The 17297-nt window shown below is 39.0% G+C and overlaps 1 protein-coding gene across 9 annotated transcripts in view; it reads left to right on the forward strand.

Moving 5' to 3' along the window:
* Window positions 1-17297, forward strand: part of COL11A1 (collagen type XI alpha 1 chain) — a 256244-nt gene that overhangs the window by 100414 nt on the left and 138533 nt on the right. For all 9 annotated transcript variants that reach the window (XM_090048879.1, XM_090048883.1, XM_090048880.1 and 6 more), the window contains 11 exons: window positions 3350-3403; window positions 4335-4388; window positions 4513-4566; window positions 6734-6787; window positions 9690-9743; window positions 9871-9915; window positions 11610-11663; window positions 11760-11804; window positions 12214-12267; window positions 12735-12779; window positions 16995-17048. In XM_090048879.1, coding sequence (XP_089905005.1) covers window positions 3350-3403; window positions 4335-4388; window positions 4513-4566; window positions 6734-6787; window positions 9690-9743; window positions 9871-9915; window positions 11610-11663; window positions 11760-11804; window positions 12214-12267; window positions 12735-12779; window positions 16995-17048 — 567 coding nt within the window. The remainder of the gene's footprint in view (window positions 1-3349; window positions 3404-4334; window positions 4389-4512; window positions 4567-6733; window positions 6788-9689; window positions 9744-9870; window positions 9916-11609; window positions 11664-11759; window positions 11805-12213; window positions 12268-12734; window positions 12780-16994; window positions 17049-17297) is intronic.

Raw genomic sequence — 17297 nt, forward strand, 5'->3', positions numbered from 1 at the left:
AGTCAAATAATCCACTAAATGTCATAATTTAGCACTTAACATCATTCAGAAAACCATTAACTTATACCTACAACAAGACAAAATAACAACTGCTACAACAAAGATCATAGGCTTTGTAGAAAAGTAGTCTTTTCTAAATTTATCCCAGGTTATTATATTTATTTTCTGATATATGATGTAGTCCTTTGAATTTAGAAATCAGTAGATTTGCTTTCTTGGAAGGATTAATTAACAGATATTCCTCTTCCCCTGCCTAATCTGTTTCTCTGATTTCTCCTCCATGCTCTATCTGCTGTTGTGTTCCCTGCCCCCTCCCTGATCATCCATGTGCCACACACAGAGGCTGCCGATGCCATTGTGACATGTGCCACAGATTGGTCACTCCTGATTTAGATGATCTTTGCTACATCCTATTATGCAAAGCATCATTAGAATATTGTCCCATTGTACAACAAATTGCAACTTTACCATTCACAATGACATAAATCAAACATCTGTTTGCAAAACATGGGCAAAAACATATTTAATTATTGCATTTAATAATAAAGCAAGTCATCAGCATAGAGCAAATAATAAGAAAAAATCTGTGAAATGTTGCAACTAATATCCAAAGTACATTTCCTCTTTCTCCATTTCTCTTGCCCCTTCCTTCTTTTATGTGCTTCTTCAGGAAAAACTCATATTTGAATAGTAGCTAGTGTTTCAGCATCAGGAACAAGTTATTCCCCCTTCCTACCTTCTATTTTTTCTTTTTGTTATCCTCACTTCCTTAATATACAGTTTATTGAATCCACTATTAGTTAGCAAGGAAGAAGACAGATTAACAGATATGCAAATTGCATTTTGTGTAGAAATTTTTTTCTTAACAGGGGGGAAAAAAATGTCCCTACTTGTCGTGCCACAGGCATGTGCAGTTTGTGGTGCCACAAACCACTTTGTGGTGATACAAGCTGCATGTGTTGCCCATTTAACCAGGCATGGCACTGCTAATTTTGCAGCATGGGGGAAAAATTTGCTCTGGGGTTTTCCCATGCTGGGGCTCATTGCACCCCAGCCAGATGTGAGCAGCTGGCTGGGACACAGTATTCCTCAAGACTGGGAAGCAGGCCGCCCTGGGCTGAGTGCCTGCACCAAGGCATGTGGAAATGGGAGAGTTGCCTGCTTCCATTTCCCAGGGCTGCCCTTGTGCTGAGGCACATAGAAATAGGAGACCTGCAAATTTGTGCCACTGCTAGTTGTACTGCTGCAAGTGCATGCCCCTGCTCATCTGGATGCAGCCATTGAGGACACCTTTTTATGTAAGGATGACAGAAAAGTTGGCAAAGTGGCTTTGTTCCATTGTACCCTCTCAGCACAAAATGTGAAAGGAATATCTGTGGAGGGCAGGACTCAGTTTGATGCCCTTATATTTCCACAACTTTTGGCTGCTGGATGTTCCCTGAGAAATTATTGGCAGCTGTGGAATTGCTGTATAATTTGTACCCTGTCTTGATCTGGCAAGCTATGTCCCTAGCATCATGTAGCTTCAAAGAGCTCCTTTCTTGCCAAGTTACAATGAGCTACTGAAAGACCAGTCCCAAGGATTTGGCACTTCTTATTTATATAGGTAAAATGTTGTGGCTTCAGCTGACTTTCAACTGAAAAAAAAGGAAAGTTTACTCTGTCTTCCAAATTTAAATTGCTGGGGTTTAGCAGTAATTTTCAAACTGATATACTGAGGCAAATTTTCTGTTGACATAACTTTCCTAAAACTAATTAAATTGTCCCTGATGTCCAGCAGAGAGTTTGGCCTACAGTCTTTTGGTTGATCACAATAAATTAAATTATATTTATAATAAATCATTTCAATTGGTTTGTTTTTACACACAAAAAAACCTAATACCCTGTTTTCAATGGTGTAAATCAAGGGACTTAGAATATCACATTCAGCATATGCAGACACAATAGATATTTAACTACAGTTCACACTTACTCCATTTGTAAAAAAAAAAGCAGTAGATCCCTGGAAGGGTTTAGTTCTATTTATTGATAGTTTTGGCCATGCTCCAGTGCTGGGGCACATGTTAGAAACATCAGTGATTCTTTGTATGCTGTTTAATGACTAGCTATTTTGCTCTTAAACCACCAGGAGGCTCTAGAAATCCAGCTGTACAGATCTGGCAAAATTTAAGTCAAGATTCCCAAAAGTCACTAGTAATTTTTGGTGCCTCAGTTGCTTGTGTGCATAACTTGAGATGTCTCAAAAGTGGACTAATTTTCAGAGGTTGTAGAATTCTTACCTTCTGAATAGTCAGGTCCAATCAAGAACTGGAGTGAGCAAATTCACTAGTTACTTTTGGAAATCTTGACCTTAACCTGACATGTTTTTGGTTTTTTAACTGAGAGAATCCCTATTAAATATGTTAAGAAGCATATTAACTGTGCTGTAAAAAAACCCAACACTTTCCTTAGCCAAGAAAAGTTGCTGTTAATTTTTTAACTTTATAGGGTAAAGCGTTCACACAGTTAATTTATATAATACATTTATATAAGATTTTTGTCTAAAGAGGTTCCTGTTCATTGTGTAAATGTATCCTGGACAAAAGCTATTTTTATACAGATAAACTGTTGTGAACAGACAACAGCTAGCCATGGTATCTGGTTCATGTTCAGAAACAACTCAGGATAGGATTGTTACTTTAGAAAAAATGCTGAATTGAACTGATGCTGAAATCCCATGAGAGAGAGTAGCTTCTTTCATCCTTTATTAATGCTGGGATTCTGTATTTTTATATCTCAGATAATAGAAAAATATAGTTATGCAGATTCAGCATATATTTAGAGGCCAAAATGATTATGAATTTGATCCAAAAAAACACTAGTAAATGAAATAAATGTATAGGAGTCTTTCCATTCATTACACTGATCTCAAAAAAAAAAAAAAAAAAAAAAAAATAAAGCAAGCCTTCAGATTGTGCTGTATTTTGATAGCTATACAAAACCAGAGAAATCTGGTTTCAAGTCCTGTTGGCTTCTACCTGGTACAGGAACCAATCATGAGTTTTAAAAGCCCACATCCCTACTGTTCTGGTATTTATCTTGCAAACACTAGTATAGAATGCAAGGGTTAAATATGATCCTGTTTAATTTGGTTGGTTTCAACCCTTATTTTAGGGTTGAAGATGTTTTGAAACATAGTTTGTCAAACTTCAAGGAAATAGAATTTCCAGTTCCACAGACTTATGTGCTGGTTTCGTAATCACTAATTAAAAGGTGCTACTATTTTTTAATTAATTTATGAAACATCTTTGTTTATGTAGCATGTTTGTGTTTCCTTAAACTTACAGTATATTTTGTGTATTTTATAAAGGGTGGACCAGGTTCATCTGGTGCTAAAGGTGAAAGTGGCGAACCAGGTCCCCAGGTACAGTAAAAATTACTGGAATATTTTACCTTTTTATGCTTTCCAATACATGGAAATACATTTAGATAATTTATTATAGATCAACTAATTATTTATAACTTTTTTACAAGTAACTAAAAGACAAATAAGTTGGCTTGGATAGTGCTGCAGGAAATTGAGTAGTTCTTGAAATTCATTTTGAAATGTGAAAGTAACAAGCTGCCTTTGTGTTAAAAAATGGTCAATTATCACACACACTGTAATTTCTTGAAAACTGTTTTTTGAAATAACATTACAGGCTCTTTTCTCCATTTAGTATCTTACATGTTTATAGCTGCCATTAATAGCAGTTCTCCAGTCTTATGACTAGAGGATGTGATCTTATCAGATTTCATAAACAGAACAGGGTTGAACTCAGAAAGTAATTAAGCAGGAAATTTCCAAGAAAACTTAAATGGTACCAGAGTGGCATGGGTGGCTCAGTAGCTGCTGCTCTTCTTTTTTTGTTTGTAGTGCATCTGTCTCTCTGCACTGGTATTAGAAACGATTAGACTGTGGGATGCAGTAGACTTTCAGCTAAACCTATAGCTAAGTTCATCACCACTTGTGCACATTGGGCATTACCTAAATATTTTTATGACCATAGCTCATGTTTGTATGATAATTTGGAATGTAAAAAGAAAGTGTTTGTCAAAATAATTATCTTCATGACTGACTTTCATTTTGATGTTGCTAAAAAAAGTTTTTGCAGACCAACGGCTTGAAATTTCCATAGCCATCCTATCAAGATACTGCATCCAAAGTTTTTTATGTAGTTCTGAAAAAATCACAGTTTGGGTATTTAAAAGACTAACTCCTTATGCTTTTCTTCAGTTGACTTGTTTAGCTAGCTGTTTGAGCCTTGTGCTACCATATTTAATATGATTTTAAGAATTGACTTGTTTAAATTTAGGGTCCTCGAGGTATTCAAGGTGCCATTGGTCCGAGTGGAAAACGGGGTAAAAGGGTAAGTAATGCAGAAGCCCAAACTATATTTGGTTTAAAAAACCTGAAATCCCCATGAAAAGCAATTCTTCTTGATTGCGTTGCATATCATGAGTTGGCCTCTTTGTGTTTGCATTTGTTTGCAGGGTCGCCCAGGTGCTGATGGTGCTAGAGGGATGCCAGGAGAACCAGGATCAAAGGTATGTAATGATCAGGGATCCAGGCTTTCTGTTTGTGCTTGAAAAATGCAGCAAAACCCAAATGTTCTCCTTTAAAGGAGAAAAACATGTGAAATGATAGGTTTCCCCTTGCAGGCTGGCAGAGTTCTGGGCTGGGAGAGTGGGAGGAGGGCAGTCAGGCAGGAAGTGCCATGTGCATGCGCACACGTACACATGCACATGGCTGTCAGGCAGCCTGGAGAGCAGTTCCCTGAAGGTAAGCCTGGCATGGGTGTGGGGGTGGGATGACGGGGGATTAAGGCTCCCATAGTGAGGGAGGGAGGGAGTTGGGCAGAGCCCGCGTGGTGTGTGTGGTTTGGAATGTGTGGCCATAGGATCCAGGAGGGGAGTGTGATGGGGCCACAGGCAACTTGTCCAGGGGGTGGGGGAGTAGCTCCCCACCACTGTGTGTGCTCCTAGGGGAGCATGTGCCCCCCAGTTTTGTGTTCAGGGTGAGGGTGGGCTGGTAGTTGCAGGTTGGGCTTCCTGCCCTGCTGCCCTCCCCCCTGGATCCCTGTGGCTCAGTGGGTGGGACCTACAGCTGCAGGGCACAGCGGGACAGTGAAGCTCAGTGCCATTCCCAGGAGCCCATGCCACCTTGGTGACATGGGGCACAACTTTGTGCCTCCAGCCCCACTGCTGGAGCAGGAGGTGCTTCGCCATGGTGATGCAGGGCCCACAGTGGCAACACTGAGCTTCCTCACCCAGGTCCGCTCTGCCACACTCTTCCCTGCTGTGCCAGGTCCTGCCCACTGGGTTGCAGAGGCCCCAGGGGAGGTTAGCAGGGTGGGGAGTCCAAGCCCACAAAGGGCAGCCCAGACCTGCCCCTCCCCACCAACCATGGGCTCTGCTCAGGCCATGTTGCCTGTGCAGGAGGGGGAGCTGGGCTTCATGCTCTGCTCTGCTGCAGCACCTGCCCCATCTCACATGTGGCACTGCTGCAGGGGATGGCAGGAGGCTGCGGACCCAGGTCCCTGGTCCTGTAGGCCTGGGAGCTTGGGGCTCCTTCTGGCAGGGCTCAGGGGCAAGGGGCTGTGGGTGGGGAGTGAGGGTAACCACCAGGGGTGGCAGAGGCAGTAGGAGGGGAGTGAGGGATGCCAGCAGAGCCAGGGGGATGTGAGTGGGGAGTGAGGGGCACTAGCAGGTCCAAGGGGCTGTGGGTCAGGAGTGACTAGCAATGGCATGAGCAGGGCACCAGCATATCAGGGCTGCTCAGTGCCACAAAGCAGTAGGGGGACACAGCTGAAGCTGGACCCGCATCTTGGTGAGTGAAGGCAGCAGGTGGAGCTTTGATTTTCCATAATAAAAACCTGAAAACCAAATTCCAAAACGTATAGGTATTTAGAATTTATTTTATTATAGTGATTGAGGCACTGGTAGGCTTCCAAATGGCTTTATAAGTGTAAATATATCAATAAAACACTGTGTTCAACTGATACGTATGTATATAGTGGCATTTCATTTTAATCACAGAAAAAAGTGTATTTGGGGGGCTTCAATCAGAGAATTTGGACTTTTTTTAAATCATAGAGTTTGCAGCTTTTAAACAGAGAATACCAGGATCCCTGGTAATTATGATCCATGTGACTGTATTTCAGTCACAAAATGAATTATGCATATTTTAAATTAGGACCAAACTCTTAACATGCCAAACCAAATGTCAAAACAATGTAGGAATCTGCTGTGCAAGGAAAATATTGAGATTTCAAACAGTTGGGTTAGACATAAGAATCATCCATTTAAAAATATGTGAATTAATAGTAATAGTTGTGTAACCTTTAAGCAAATTGATTCTTCGGACCTTATTCTGACCTCACTAGAACTATTTTAAGTGTTGCTGGAATTACCTCTGGAATTCTAGGGCAGAAGTTAAGCCCTTTGTCTTGCTATAGTTTTCATTTCATAAAAGACATAATGACAACAGATTGTAAAATATTGTGTATAATAACTTCCTCTGCTTTGAACAAAAGACATAGGACTACAAAGAACCAGTTTCTGGATATATGTGCTGAACTTCAATAACTTATTCAATAGGTGTACGCATGCATCTGTGGGTAGAACTTAGCTCACTGGGATAAGGTGTAATTTTACTAAGAATATTACAAAATGTAATAGCCGTTTACTAAGGCTGTAATTTCTTCTTTCCTAGGGTGATAGAGGGTTTGATGGTCTTCCTGGTCTGCCTGGTGAAAAAGGTCACAGGGTAAGATAAACATGCATGCTTATATAACAACTTATGAAAACGGTGGTAACATTATATCAACTTAAAACAAAAAGCTGTTCACTATGAACAGTTTACTGGCAGAGAATGTAAGAACTTTATGTTAAAACATACTGTCAAGTTATAAATGTAACAAATGTTTCAGAAAAGGAAACCATTAACATGGAAAATAGTTAACCATCCACATCAACATTTTTTTGGTTTAAATATAGTTCCAGAGATTGGGCCATATTTTCAACTGGTGCACGTTCTTTAATTTGTTTCAGATCAAAGATTTTGCCATATGGATTTAAATAGATTGTTCAAAACAGGTTGTAATATCTCAGTAAATTAATGCATATTATTTATACTGTGGGTACATAGAAATGAACAGAGAAATGCAGAGTTTTACAAGAGTTTGGAAATATTAAATGTTGCAGCTGTCTTAAGAATATCACCTCTGACTTGATTCTTTTTAGCATTGTTTGAAATTTTTCCTAATCATATAAATTAAGGGAAGTTAAATGGTTAAGCTTAATGTCTAATTCATGGGGATTGCCTCAGTCTGGGAACCTCAGACACAAGCTCCAGAGAACTTTGGGAATGACCAGATCTGCAAGCTATTTTTGTTGTCTTTCACTTGTATGAATTTAGTCAACTTTATAGTTATCCTTAGACAAACAATGCAAAACTATTTGCCTGTTACACCATAAAAATCAGTCAAGCTAGATTTCACTTAGCTGTGCTTGGGTGTGTAGAGGTACCAGTGGAATAGCCTTCTGTTTTGAATTCCATCCTTTCTCCAGGGTTTAGCCTCTGTGCTTTCCATAATGCAGTTACTCTGTTAGTACCGTGTTATGCTAGGCACCATAAAAGGAGTATGAAGAAAGCTAGAGTGTGTTTTCCTTCTGCCCCATATTGGAGGTAGCTTGCAGTAGATGGTAGAAAAACCTTTACTTGCCATGAGTTTTAAGAGATACTTAGTATCTCAAACCCTTTGTTTAAATGCAGCTCACAATTCTCTTCATTCTATTTCCTCCATCTTCTTCACAGATCAAACTGAACCCTAATTTGATGTAGTGACCAGCAGAGGGTGATAGCAAGGTCTGGTCACCATTTATCCTCACATGTTATGTGACAGCTAAATAATCCTTTCAAATTGGCTCAGGTTCATTGGATCCATGTCATTCTTCTAATCTGGCATAGCTGAGCTGGCAATTTTTGGGTGTATCTACATGAGACGCTTTATTGTGCAGTAGATTAGCTACTGCACATAGTTACATAGTGACGCTTTACTGCACAGTAGATTTGTCTACTTCACAGTAAAGCATCACTATGTAATAATGTGCAGCAGCTGCTGCACATTAAAATAGGCTAATGCACTGTCTTCTATTACCTGTAAATGCAGGTAGTAATGCACAGTTGTGCATGGGTACATAGCTGCCCAGGCAGCAGGGTGGTGTCTGCTTTCTAGCCCCTATTCCAATTGGCCAATTGGAGCCAGGACTGGGACATTGTCCCCTGCCCCAGCAGCTGCCTGCTGCCAGGGCAAGATATAATATTCTACTCCCCCTCTACTCCAAGATCAGAGCAGGGGTTGGGCAGCAGGGAGCTGCCCAGGGTAAGGATGTGGGGTGGGAAGCAGCTGCCCTGGAAGTGGGATAGCTCCCTCCCTCCATTCTCTGGAGCCCAGGCCTGACCCTGGTGCCCCCTGCCAGCCCAGGGATGGCACCTGGGGGAGCCTAGAGCTCCTCCTGGCTGCTGAATGGGAACAGAGCAGAGCAGGAGCAACCTTGGCCTGAACTGCTCCTGTTGGGAGCAAATTTGCTCTTGATGGGCATATATGTAGACGCTCTACCAGGGAAAGCTTACTATGTAATATTTTACTGTGCTGTAAGCTTTAAGCACATTAATTGCACATGTAAACATGCTCTTTGTGATCTTCAATGTACAGAATAAACTTTTTTTCATACTTTTATTATGGAAGAATATTTTCAATGAACAAAACATGTGCAAATCATACATTTGCAAGGGTTAATAAAAAGAATAATCTTTCCCAAATTTTCTATCCTATTACTTGATAAATACAAAACACTAACATGAAAATGAGAGTGTGGCAAATCTGAAACAAATCAATTCAAAATAAAAATAGATGGATGCAACCCTTTAGATTCACTGCGGTCTATTACCAATAGTAAAATGCACAGAAAAGAATAAACAGATCAAATTGTTTCTCCTATTGTTACGTGTCAGCTATGAGAGAATTGATGTTTAAAAAACAAAACAAAATCCTTAGAGTATTCTTTTAACAAACCTTTTCAGATCTAGTCATTTTTAAGCTAGTAACAAATACTGTAATTTTCAGGCTGGATGTCCATCTGAATGATAAACTTTAACCAAACACAAGTTGTTGGGTTAAGTGTAGAGAAACTGGAATAATGTCTGGACAATATAGGCCACGCATTTTACTTTATACATCTGAGGATCCAGCAAATAGCTGTAATCACCTCTGACCTGGTGCAGATTGCTCATTTCACCATCAGTGACACTTTGTGTTTGGGCTCTGTTGATAGGGCTAACTACCAACTGAACACTCATGTTTTTTTCTTCAGCCATATGTGCCTGTTTTGAAGCTAAAACATAGTTTTATAGACACTGATAATAAAGATATTACTATACCACATCTCTGAATTTTAATTCTTTCTCAGATGAATCTGTATAATATAATTGCAGATAACTGCATACTATAACTCGCGTATTTGTACCTGTTTGTTAATGAAGCAACATTTTATATTGAAATACAATATGCAGGCAACACATTGGTTTTCATTTCACTCTCCCATCCTTTATTGTTTCCAACCCTCCAGAGTTGCGTTGCTTTAATAAGACTTTCTTTATCCTGCAGGGAGATCGTGGCTCACAAGGACCTCCTGGTTTACCCGGTGAAGATGGATCAAGAGTATGTTACTAACCATTTCAGATTCATTATATCAGTGGTAAAATCTAAAATGAGTTCTTATGCAACAGAAATATTTTGGTGGCATATACTCTTCACATTGAAACTTCTGTGTCTTATTTAATGACAGGGAGAAGATGGGGAAGTTGGACCAAGAGGTCTTCCAGGTGAAGCTGTAAGCAGAACTTTCCTACTGTTCTGTTTCTGGCCTATGCACTGAACATTTAACAAAGTTAAATCAGTCTAAGATTTGTATCACTTTCTTTTCAGCTTTTCTGAGCCTCTAATATGAAAAAAGGCAGTCCTGTTTGAAAAGTAAACAGTGGGACTTTTTTTCTGGATGAGGGAGAACTCCAGCAAAGTGTCTAGAATTGTCAGGGATGAATTTAGCTCATTATATGCAACTTCCATAATTCTTAGGTCTGATTTTCATTTTTTACAGCTGCTTAACCTCACCAGGATTTAATGGAATTGTTCCTAATTTGCATCAATTTAAGTGAAAACGCAGTCAGACCATTGAAACTTCTAGGAATTATCACTCTCCATGTAATTACAGTACATCAGAGCAGCCTCACTGCTTGTGTACAGTGGCCCTTCCCTTTTACTCATGCCACTGTTCTCCACTGTATTCTTTTGCTTGTTTCTTGCACAAATATTCCACTGATGCATGTTGAAATTCTGCAGATGCTGTCAGTGCAGAGCAGCAATTTGTAATACAGACAGAAAGCACAGGTTTGAAAAGGAGAATTTTATCTTAAAAATCTGATCTATACACTTTGTAGTCACAAAATAGCCAAAAAATATGCTGAGTCAGAGCAGTGATTTACATCCAGTCAACATGTGATGAAATGGGAGTCAGGCCTTCCTACTTTGACAACTGTGTATAATGACATAAAAAATGAAAAACAGAAACCACTTAACATTGTGTCAAATCAAAGATGATATTATAGAGAAAATCTGACTCAAGAGAACAATTTCATTGATGCTAATGGAATTACTTGTGTAAGTTGAGGAAGTCTGGTGTTTTTTGTGTGGAAATATTTGCATTTGTTGTTGATGCTAGTAATAAAAACAATCATAATAGTACCCCAAAAGAATCATTTTCAGCTGTTGAACAGTGATCCTTATCATTCAGAACAGCAGCATTTTTCATTTGGTGTAGCAGTAGAGAGGATGATAATAATATTAAAAAACCCTTTTTTAATTAAATAAATACATACTGTTTTATGGGTCAAATCCTCCATTCAGCCAAAATGTTTGTAGTGGGTGCTGTGCCAATGTTGAGGCCAGCTCTTAGAAAAAAACACCTGTCCACCTCATAGCTTCCTTCTCTAGCATGGCAATCAACAGGAGGCTGCTTCTGCCCATACTCTAGTCCTGATGTAGAACATAAGGAAATAAGAATTGCCAGACTTGGTCAGACCAATGCTTCACCCAGCCCTGTATTCTGTCTCCAGCAGTGACAGTAGTAGATGCTTTATAGGGAGAACATATGAACAGGGTATATTTGGAGGAGTGATTCCCAGCTGCAGTGATGCGTCTCCATGGGGTTCCACGAGGTCCTTTCAGTGTTTCCACAGGGTGCTGTACAATCCATTACTGTTAGGTGTGCAAGCGCCTACATATGATCACAGGATATTCCTAGATAGTTCCAATAGGAATCCATAGTGTCAAAAGCATTCTGACCTATTGTGCTCTTTCTGAGGGTTTTTTTTGCAACAGAAGAATTACTCAGTTATTCTGGCATAGTCAAGAAACAATTCCCACTCCCTACCTGCTACCTCCCTCCCTATGCAGTCCTGATCCCCACCTGCTTTGTAAAGAGAACTTGCACCTACATTTTTAACAAGAAGTGTTTCTTTTCTTCAGGGTCCACGTGGATTATTAGGCCCAAGAGGCACACCTGGTCCCCATGGACAACCTGTACGTATGGCATAAAGTGAGACATTTTACAAGTGCAGTTTCCAGCGTGAAATAATTCCACTGTATGTTAGCTTCAACCTCTCTTCTTTGCTGCAGGGTGTTGCAGGTGTTGATGGCCCCCCAGGCCCAAAAGGAAATATGGTAAGCGGGTAATCTGGGAACTAAAAACAAACTCTGGGAATCAAAAAATCATTTTTTCTCCTCCCCCCTCCCTACTGTTTAATTAACTATTCAGTCTGAAATTAAGATTCCTCATGAGGTTACAGTAAAGATAATGGCTTTGTCACATTACAGCCCAAGGAGCCAAATTCTGGTCTCATTTAACTTACAGTAGCCCCATGGACTCTAGAGCTCAGGGTAAATGTGTGGGCAGAATTTTCCTCATTTTAATAAAACATTAGTAATAATTATTTAAATTGAAAATCAGTCAAAATAGAAAGGTAAAAGACTGTAAAATGAAGAAATAGTGATATGATTGTAGTTCCTTTACAATGAAGATTTGTAATCCAGAAGCCCAAACCTAATGCTTCTGTTTCCTTTTTCCTGGTAGGGTCCTCAAGGGGAACCAGGGCCTCCTGGTCAACAAGGAATCCCAGGCCCTCAAGTAAGTGTAAAAATAACCCGTAAGCTATACCATATTTACTAAACAAATACTTAATGAACACAGAGTAGGTCAGGGTGAGCAGTTCATATATGGAACTGATAAAGCCTGAAGGATTTTATAAATAATGCTAAAAATGTCGATCGTGCAGTGGGAGCAGAATTTTAAAGCAAGCTTGCAGAGGGCTTTTTTCATTCAAGAGAAAAATGACTCATTCAGTGTTCCTGGAATGCCAGCAGGAATGGCCACACCTGTAGGACTGTTGTGAATAGGATCTTGTTACAGACTTCATGCCAGAATAGTAGCTTGTGCAAAAGTCACACACACAATTCTTGCTCTAACCAGGTAAAAAAAAATGGAAAACACTGATATTTGCCAACCTGTTTAAACAAATTAATGTGGGACTTTTTAATAGGGAAGATGCATATTGTTATTCTTTATTTCTCTCATACTGACTTCTTTTTTAATAGGGGCTTCCTGGTCCACAAGGTCCTATTGGGCCTCCTGGTGAAAAAGTAAGTTATAACATTAACTTCTTGTTTCATAGTTAGTGAAGCTAGTTCACACATCATGTTTGTGTGGCTAAGGGGCTTGCTCGGTTTTAGGTAATGGTTACCTAAGATCTTAAATGTATTACCAAAAACCACCAAATACATGAATGAACAATGTGGGTCTGATTCTTCTTTCATTTCTACTAGTGTAACTTCCACCCTGGACTTACTCTCTTGGTACTAGGTTAAGAATCTAGTCAAAAGTATGAAGCAGTACCTCATAAAATACAGGGACCCAACTCCAAGGCACTGAAAATGACTTTTATTTTAATTACTTTTATTCTTGGATCAGAATAAAACCCCACGTGTTTATCCTTGTCCTGCTTTGGGTGGTTCTTTTGTAACATGTAACGATGTCAGCGTCAAGGATGAAATTCATTTTAATTATTTCCTTTCTCCAGTTGAGCTCCCTAATTGATTCTGCTCGGTTTTCTTCCTCGTATACTGTTTAATATTCTCTTATTGTTCTAGTATCTCAGTATCAGGTAGGAGGGATGGAAAGAGAGTTTAGGAAACAGTATGTACACTTTCTCCCTGCCTGTCTTCCCTAGGATATTATTTTAGGAAGGTGACTGAATCCACAATATGCATTCTACAGTCTTTCACATCAGGACCTCCAGCTGTCAGAGATGTGGGGGTATAAGCAGGGGTGGATCCAGAGATGGTGCAATGATACAGTCCCTGTTTGGCTATGTTGCACCATAAACTCTCAGCACGGGATCTGCCTGGAGCCAAGAAACAAAGCACTCCTGTGACTGCCTGTCCACTTCTTTCTCCTGCTGCTGAATTCAGTGGGGAGAAGGAAGGAAGGGAAAGGCAAACAGCAGGGATATTCCCCCCTCTGGGCTCTGGAACTATTCCATCTACACCCTGCCCTGATCAGCAGATGAGTTCAGAGCTTACTATGAACTCCTGAGGGAAGCAGAGTTGAAACGGTACCAAGTGTAGGCCCTTCTAAGAGGAGAGATGTTTTTTCTTCACTCCCAGGTGTCACAGGCACCCATGTGCAAAAGCCAGTTTGAGATCCTGAGGCCACACTTCCCTCTCTATTGCCCCTTTCTGTATAATGCTTCCATATTCACCAAGGATTGAGGGTCATTTTAAAAACACCACATATTTTCTGTGATTTTTCCTGAACTAGTGCAAATTAACTTACATAGCGACCATTCACCTGAAAGCTTTCCCGTGAACACACTTCCTTGGGTGCCTTGTTGACAAGTCAGTGACAAAAGAAGCTTTGGTAATTAAAGAATTAAGAGAAGGATTTCTCAACAAAATCTGTTCATATAGGCCAGGGGTTGGAAACCTTGTACCGCTACTTGATACCCAGCTCCTGCTGGGGTCACAAATGTTTGCACCTTCTGGTGATCAGCAGGATACGTGGAGAGAATAGATGGAAAAAGATAAACAGTAGGACTCTGGGAACACTTCATCTGCTGCTCTGGCCATAGTGTGTTGCTGATTTCCCAAACTAGGAAATCTGTTTCTTCATGGGGCCATATCTGGCTCTGTGCCATAGGTTGCTGACCCCAGTGTAGACCGATTTCCCCTTCCAGATTCACTTCTAACTTTTTTCTTTTGGAAACCCAGCAAAATGGGGGGAAAAAAATCTTTTCATTTTTCATTTAAATGAACTCACTATGTTATAAATCAGTATCTTTGATTGGAAATGAGCTGTGAAATTTTAAAATATTAATAAAAATTGCTATCTTCTGACTCTGAAAGCTTCCCTATGGAAAGCATTCCTGTCATTAGTGTGTATTAAAACTTTTCACTGTCTAAATGTGCTGATATAGAAAAGGGTCCTTCACAATAGTGTGTGTCAAAATTTTAAATGTCACGAATTTGTCATCTCTCAGGATCAGTGTTCCTAGTCATATAAAGATCGTATCTTTAAAAAAAAAAATCAGTCTTGCTTTGGTGTGATAGATTTAGGACAGTTAATCTATTCTGAGTACACATGCTGACGGCCTCACCCTGAAAACTAGCTAATGGGTGGCTCAGCTCTTACAATCAATCCAAGCAAAATCAATGCAAGAAAAGCTGTACAAGTGTTGTTTGAGGGATGTGAAATGGTAGCAATCTTATGACCCAGCATGCTGCAACTGAAATATACTCAAAATTAGCATGAACTAGGAATACGGCCATATGAACAGTAATGATTTTGTTAAAACTAAAACTGCAGCAGTTTTAGTTGATGAATGTGCAAATGACATGACAGTAAAGAGGAACAGTTTCCAATTAAAGGATTAATTTATCATCATTCAGCTAATTTAAAACACACAGGACAATGCCTATGATGCTGTTACTATTTTTAGTTTGTTCTCTTATTTTATAAATGCATTATTTATGAATTTTCATAATGCTTGTATTATTACAGTCCTTCGCTAGCCCAGACAAAATACTGGGTTTCATGATACTCGCATCCCTTGTAAATAAACAATTGTAATTTCTTCTTCTCTTCTTGGTTTTCACCAAGGCACAGATATTTTGAGACTGATTAATTATTTTACATTTGTCTTTGTTTCTAGTTGTACGTTTTTGGGTTTTTTTATTTCAAGGGCCTTGGTACATCTCCTGTAACTCTTTGATGAACATTGACAGATATTTCATTTCCAAAAATTGTATTCTGCTTTACCGTAAACTGAAATTTATTTCCAAATTCAGCTCTATTTTTGTTCTTTTTAAGAATTCCAACAAGTAGACAGTCAGCTGTCATTTCTGGGTTTTTTAACTCATCATCAACATAAAAACTGTGCAGAATGTTAATTTATCCCCTTCAAATGAGAATAAACTTTCTTTTGCTTTTCTAGGACCAGTATTCCCCTTTCTAATATTTCTCTGACTTGCATGTCACTTAGTGTAGGAATACTACATTATATATCTCTACTTATTCCTTTCACACATTTTGATGCATTTTAGGGGTAATGATCAAATCAGTAGCTTCTCTCCTTTAGTGTTGTAGTTTATTCCTACATATAACTTTCACTTTGTCTTTTTTCCTTGTGCCTTTCATTTCCCATTCTTGTAGATATTATAGAGGTACTTCTAATCTTAGAGGTATTCGAAGTGTATACAATACATTTATCTATTGGTCAGTACAATTGTCTATTTAACCATTTCTCTTCTACAACTCAGAAAAGCAGTCTTCCTTCTTATCTGTGTATTCAGTGTATTTCAACACATTTTCTAAAAGAAGAGTTGGTAAAAATCATGATGAACCTAAAAATACATGCAGAACATACTTTACTTAATGCTGAAGTTTTGTACGGAATTCTTAAAACCCCCCCACCACTTTCCTGATGTTATTTTTCCATATTCCCTCATTTTGTCACCACAGCTTAGCTGAAAAACGTATTTTTTTCTTGTTTGGGCATCTTTTCTTTCAGTTAATTTCCTTCCCAAGTACCTTGTTTTTGCTTTGCTTTTCTCTTTCATGCCATAGGAGCTGCCAAATGCTCTCAATATATTATCTAACTTTAGACACTCCTATTTTGATGACAAACAAAATATAGCCATCTCTTACTTTGGGGGTAAAAGGCAGGTCAGCTTTACATTACAAATAGATCTCTCTGATGTAGCTGCAAGTACTTAACTGAAACAAGAATTGCAGTATCCATCTTCATCTAATTCTGCTATATAGAGAGGTATCTTTTCATAATTCATCAGTCCTGTGAAACTCAGTGTCGCAGAAAGTCATTGAGGCTAAAACTTTACCAAAATTCAAATTTACATGGATAATAAGAATATTAGCATTTTAGTAGTGCAAAAATGTTGGAAGGGACAAGCAATCTCAAATTTCAAATCTTAAGCCAGTCTGAGCATATGTTATTCTGCATTTTCCTATTGTATCTTGCATCTTCCTCCCTTAGAGGTAGGATATTGGACTGGAGGAACCATGGATCCAATCCAATATGGCAATTTCTCTGTTCTTTTCATATTTGCAGTGGCATGAATTTAAAATAAACTGTTGGAAATCAGTTAAATAGTTACGAATTCACAGTGGCGTTATAGTAGAATTGAAGTCTCTGGGTCTAACATTTAGAGCAATTTTTTGTCCTCTCACTTTTTATATTTCTCTCTATTGCTGCTTTGTCATTGTTATTTACAATCAAAGGTTGCTTCAACAACCTATTGGTTTAAAATTGTTCCTAAATTTATCTTTATTATTGTGTTTAGGGACCACAGGGTAAGCCTGGCCTTCCTGGACTTTCTGGTGCTGATGGGCCTCCCGTAAGTAGTAGAATGTCATCTTTTGAATGTCTACATGTTGTTAGGAAATAGAGTATATTTTGAAGGGGCTAATCAGATGCATGTTTTTGCCTTTTAATGCACTCAGGTGAACAGCTGATATTCACATGAATAAAATTCTTAACATTATTGTTCAAAAGCCGATCCTAATTTTAAAATGGATGTTCCCAATAAATAGAAAACCCTTTTTGCCTCAGAATTCCATCTTTATGCCTCCACCAAAGGCCATTT

Source organism: Crocodylus siamensis, chromosome 5 (assembly GCF_052110815.1).
Source record: "Crocodylus siamensis isolate JL-2025a chromosome 5, ASM5211081v1, whole genome shotgun sequence".
In the NCBI taxonomy this organism is placed as follows: Eukaryota; Metazoa; Chordata; order Crocodylia; family Crocodylidae; genus Crocodylus; species Crocodylus siamensis.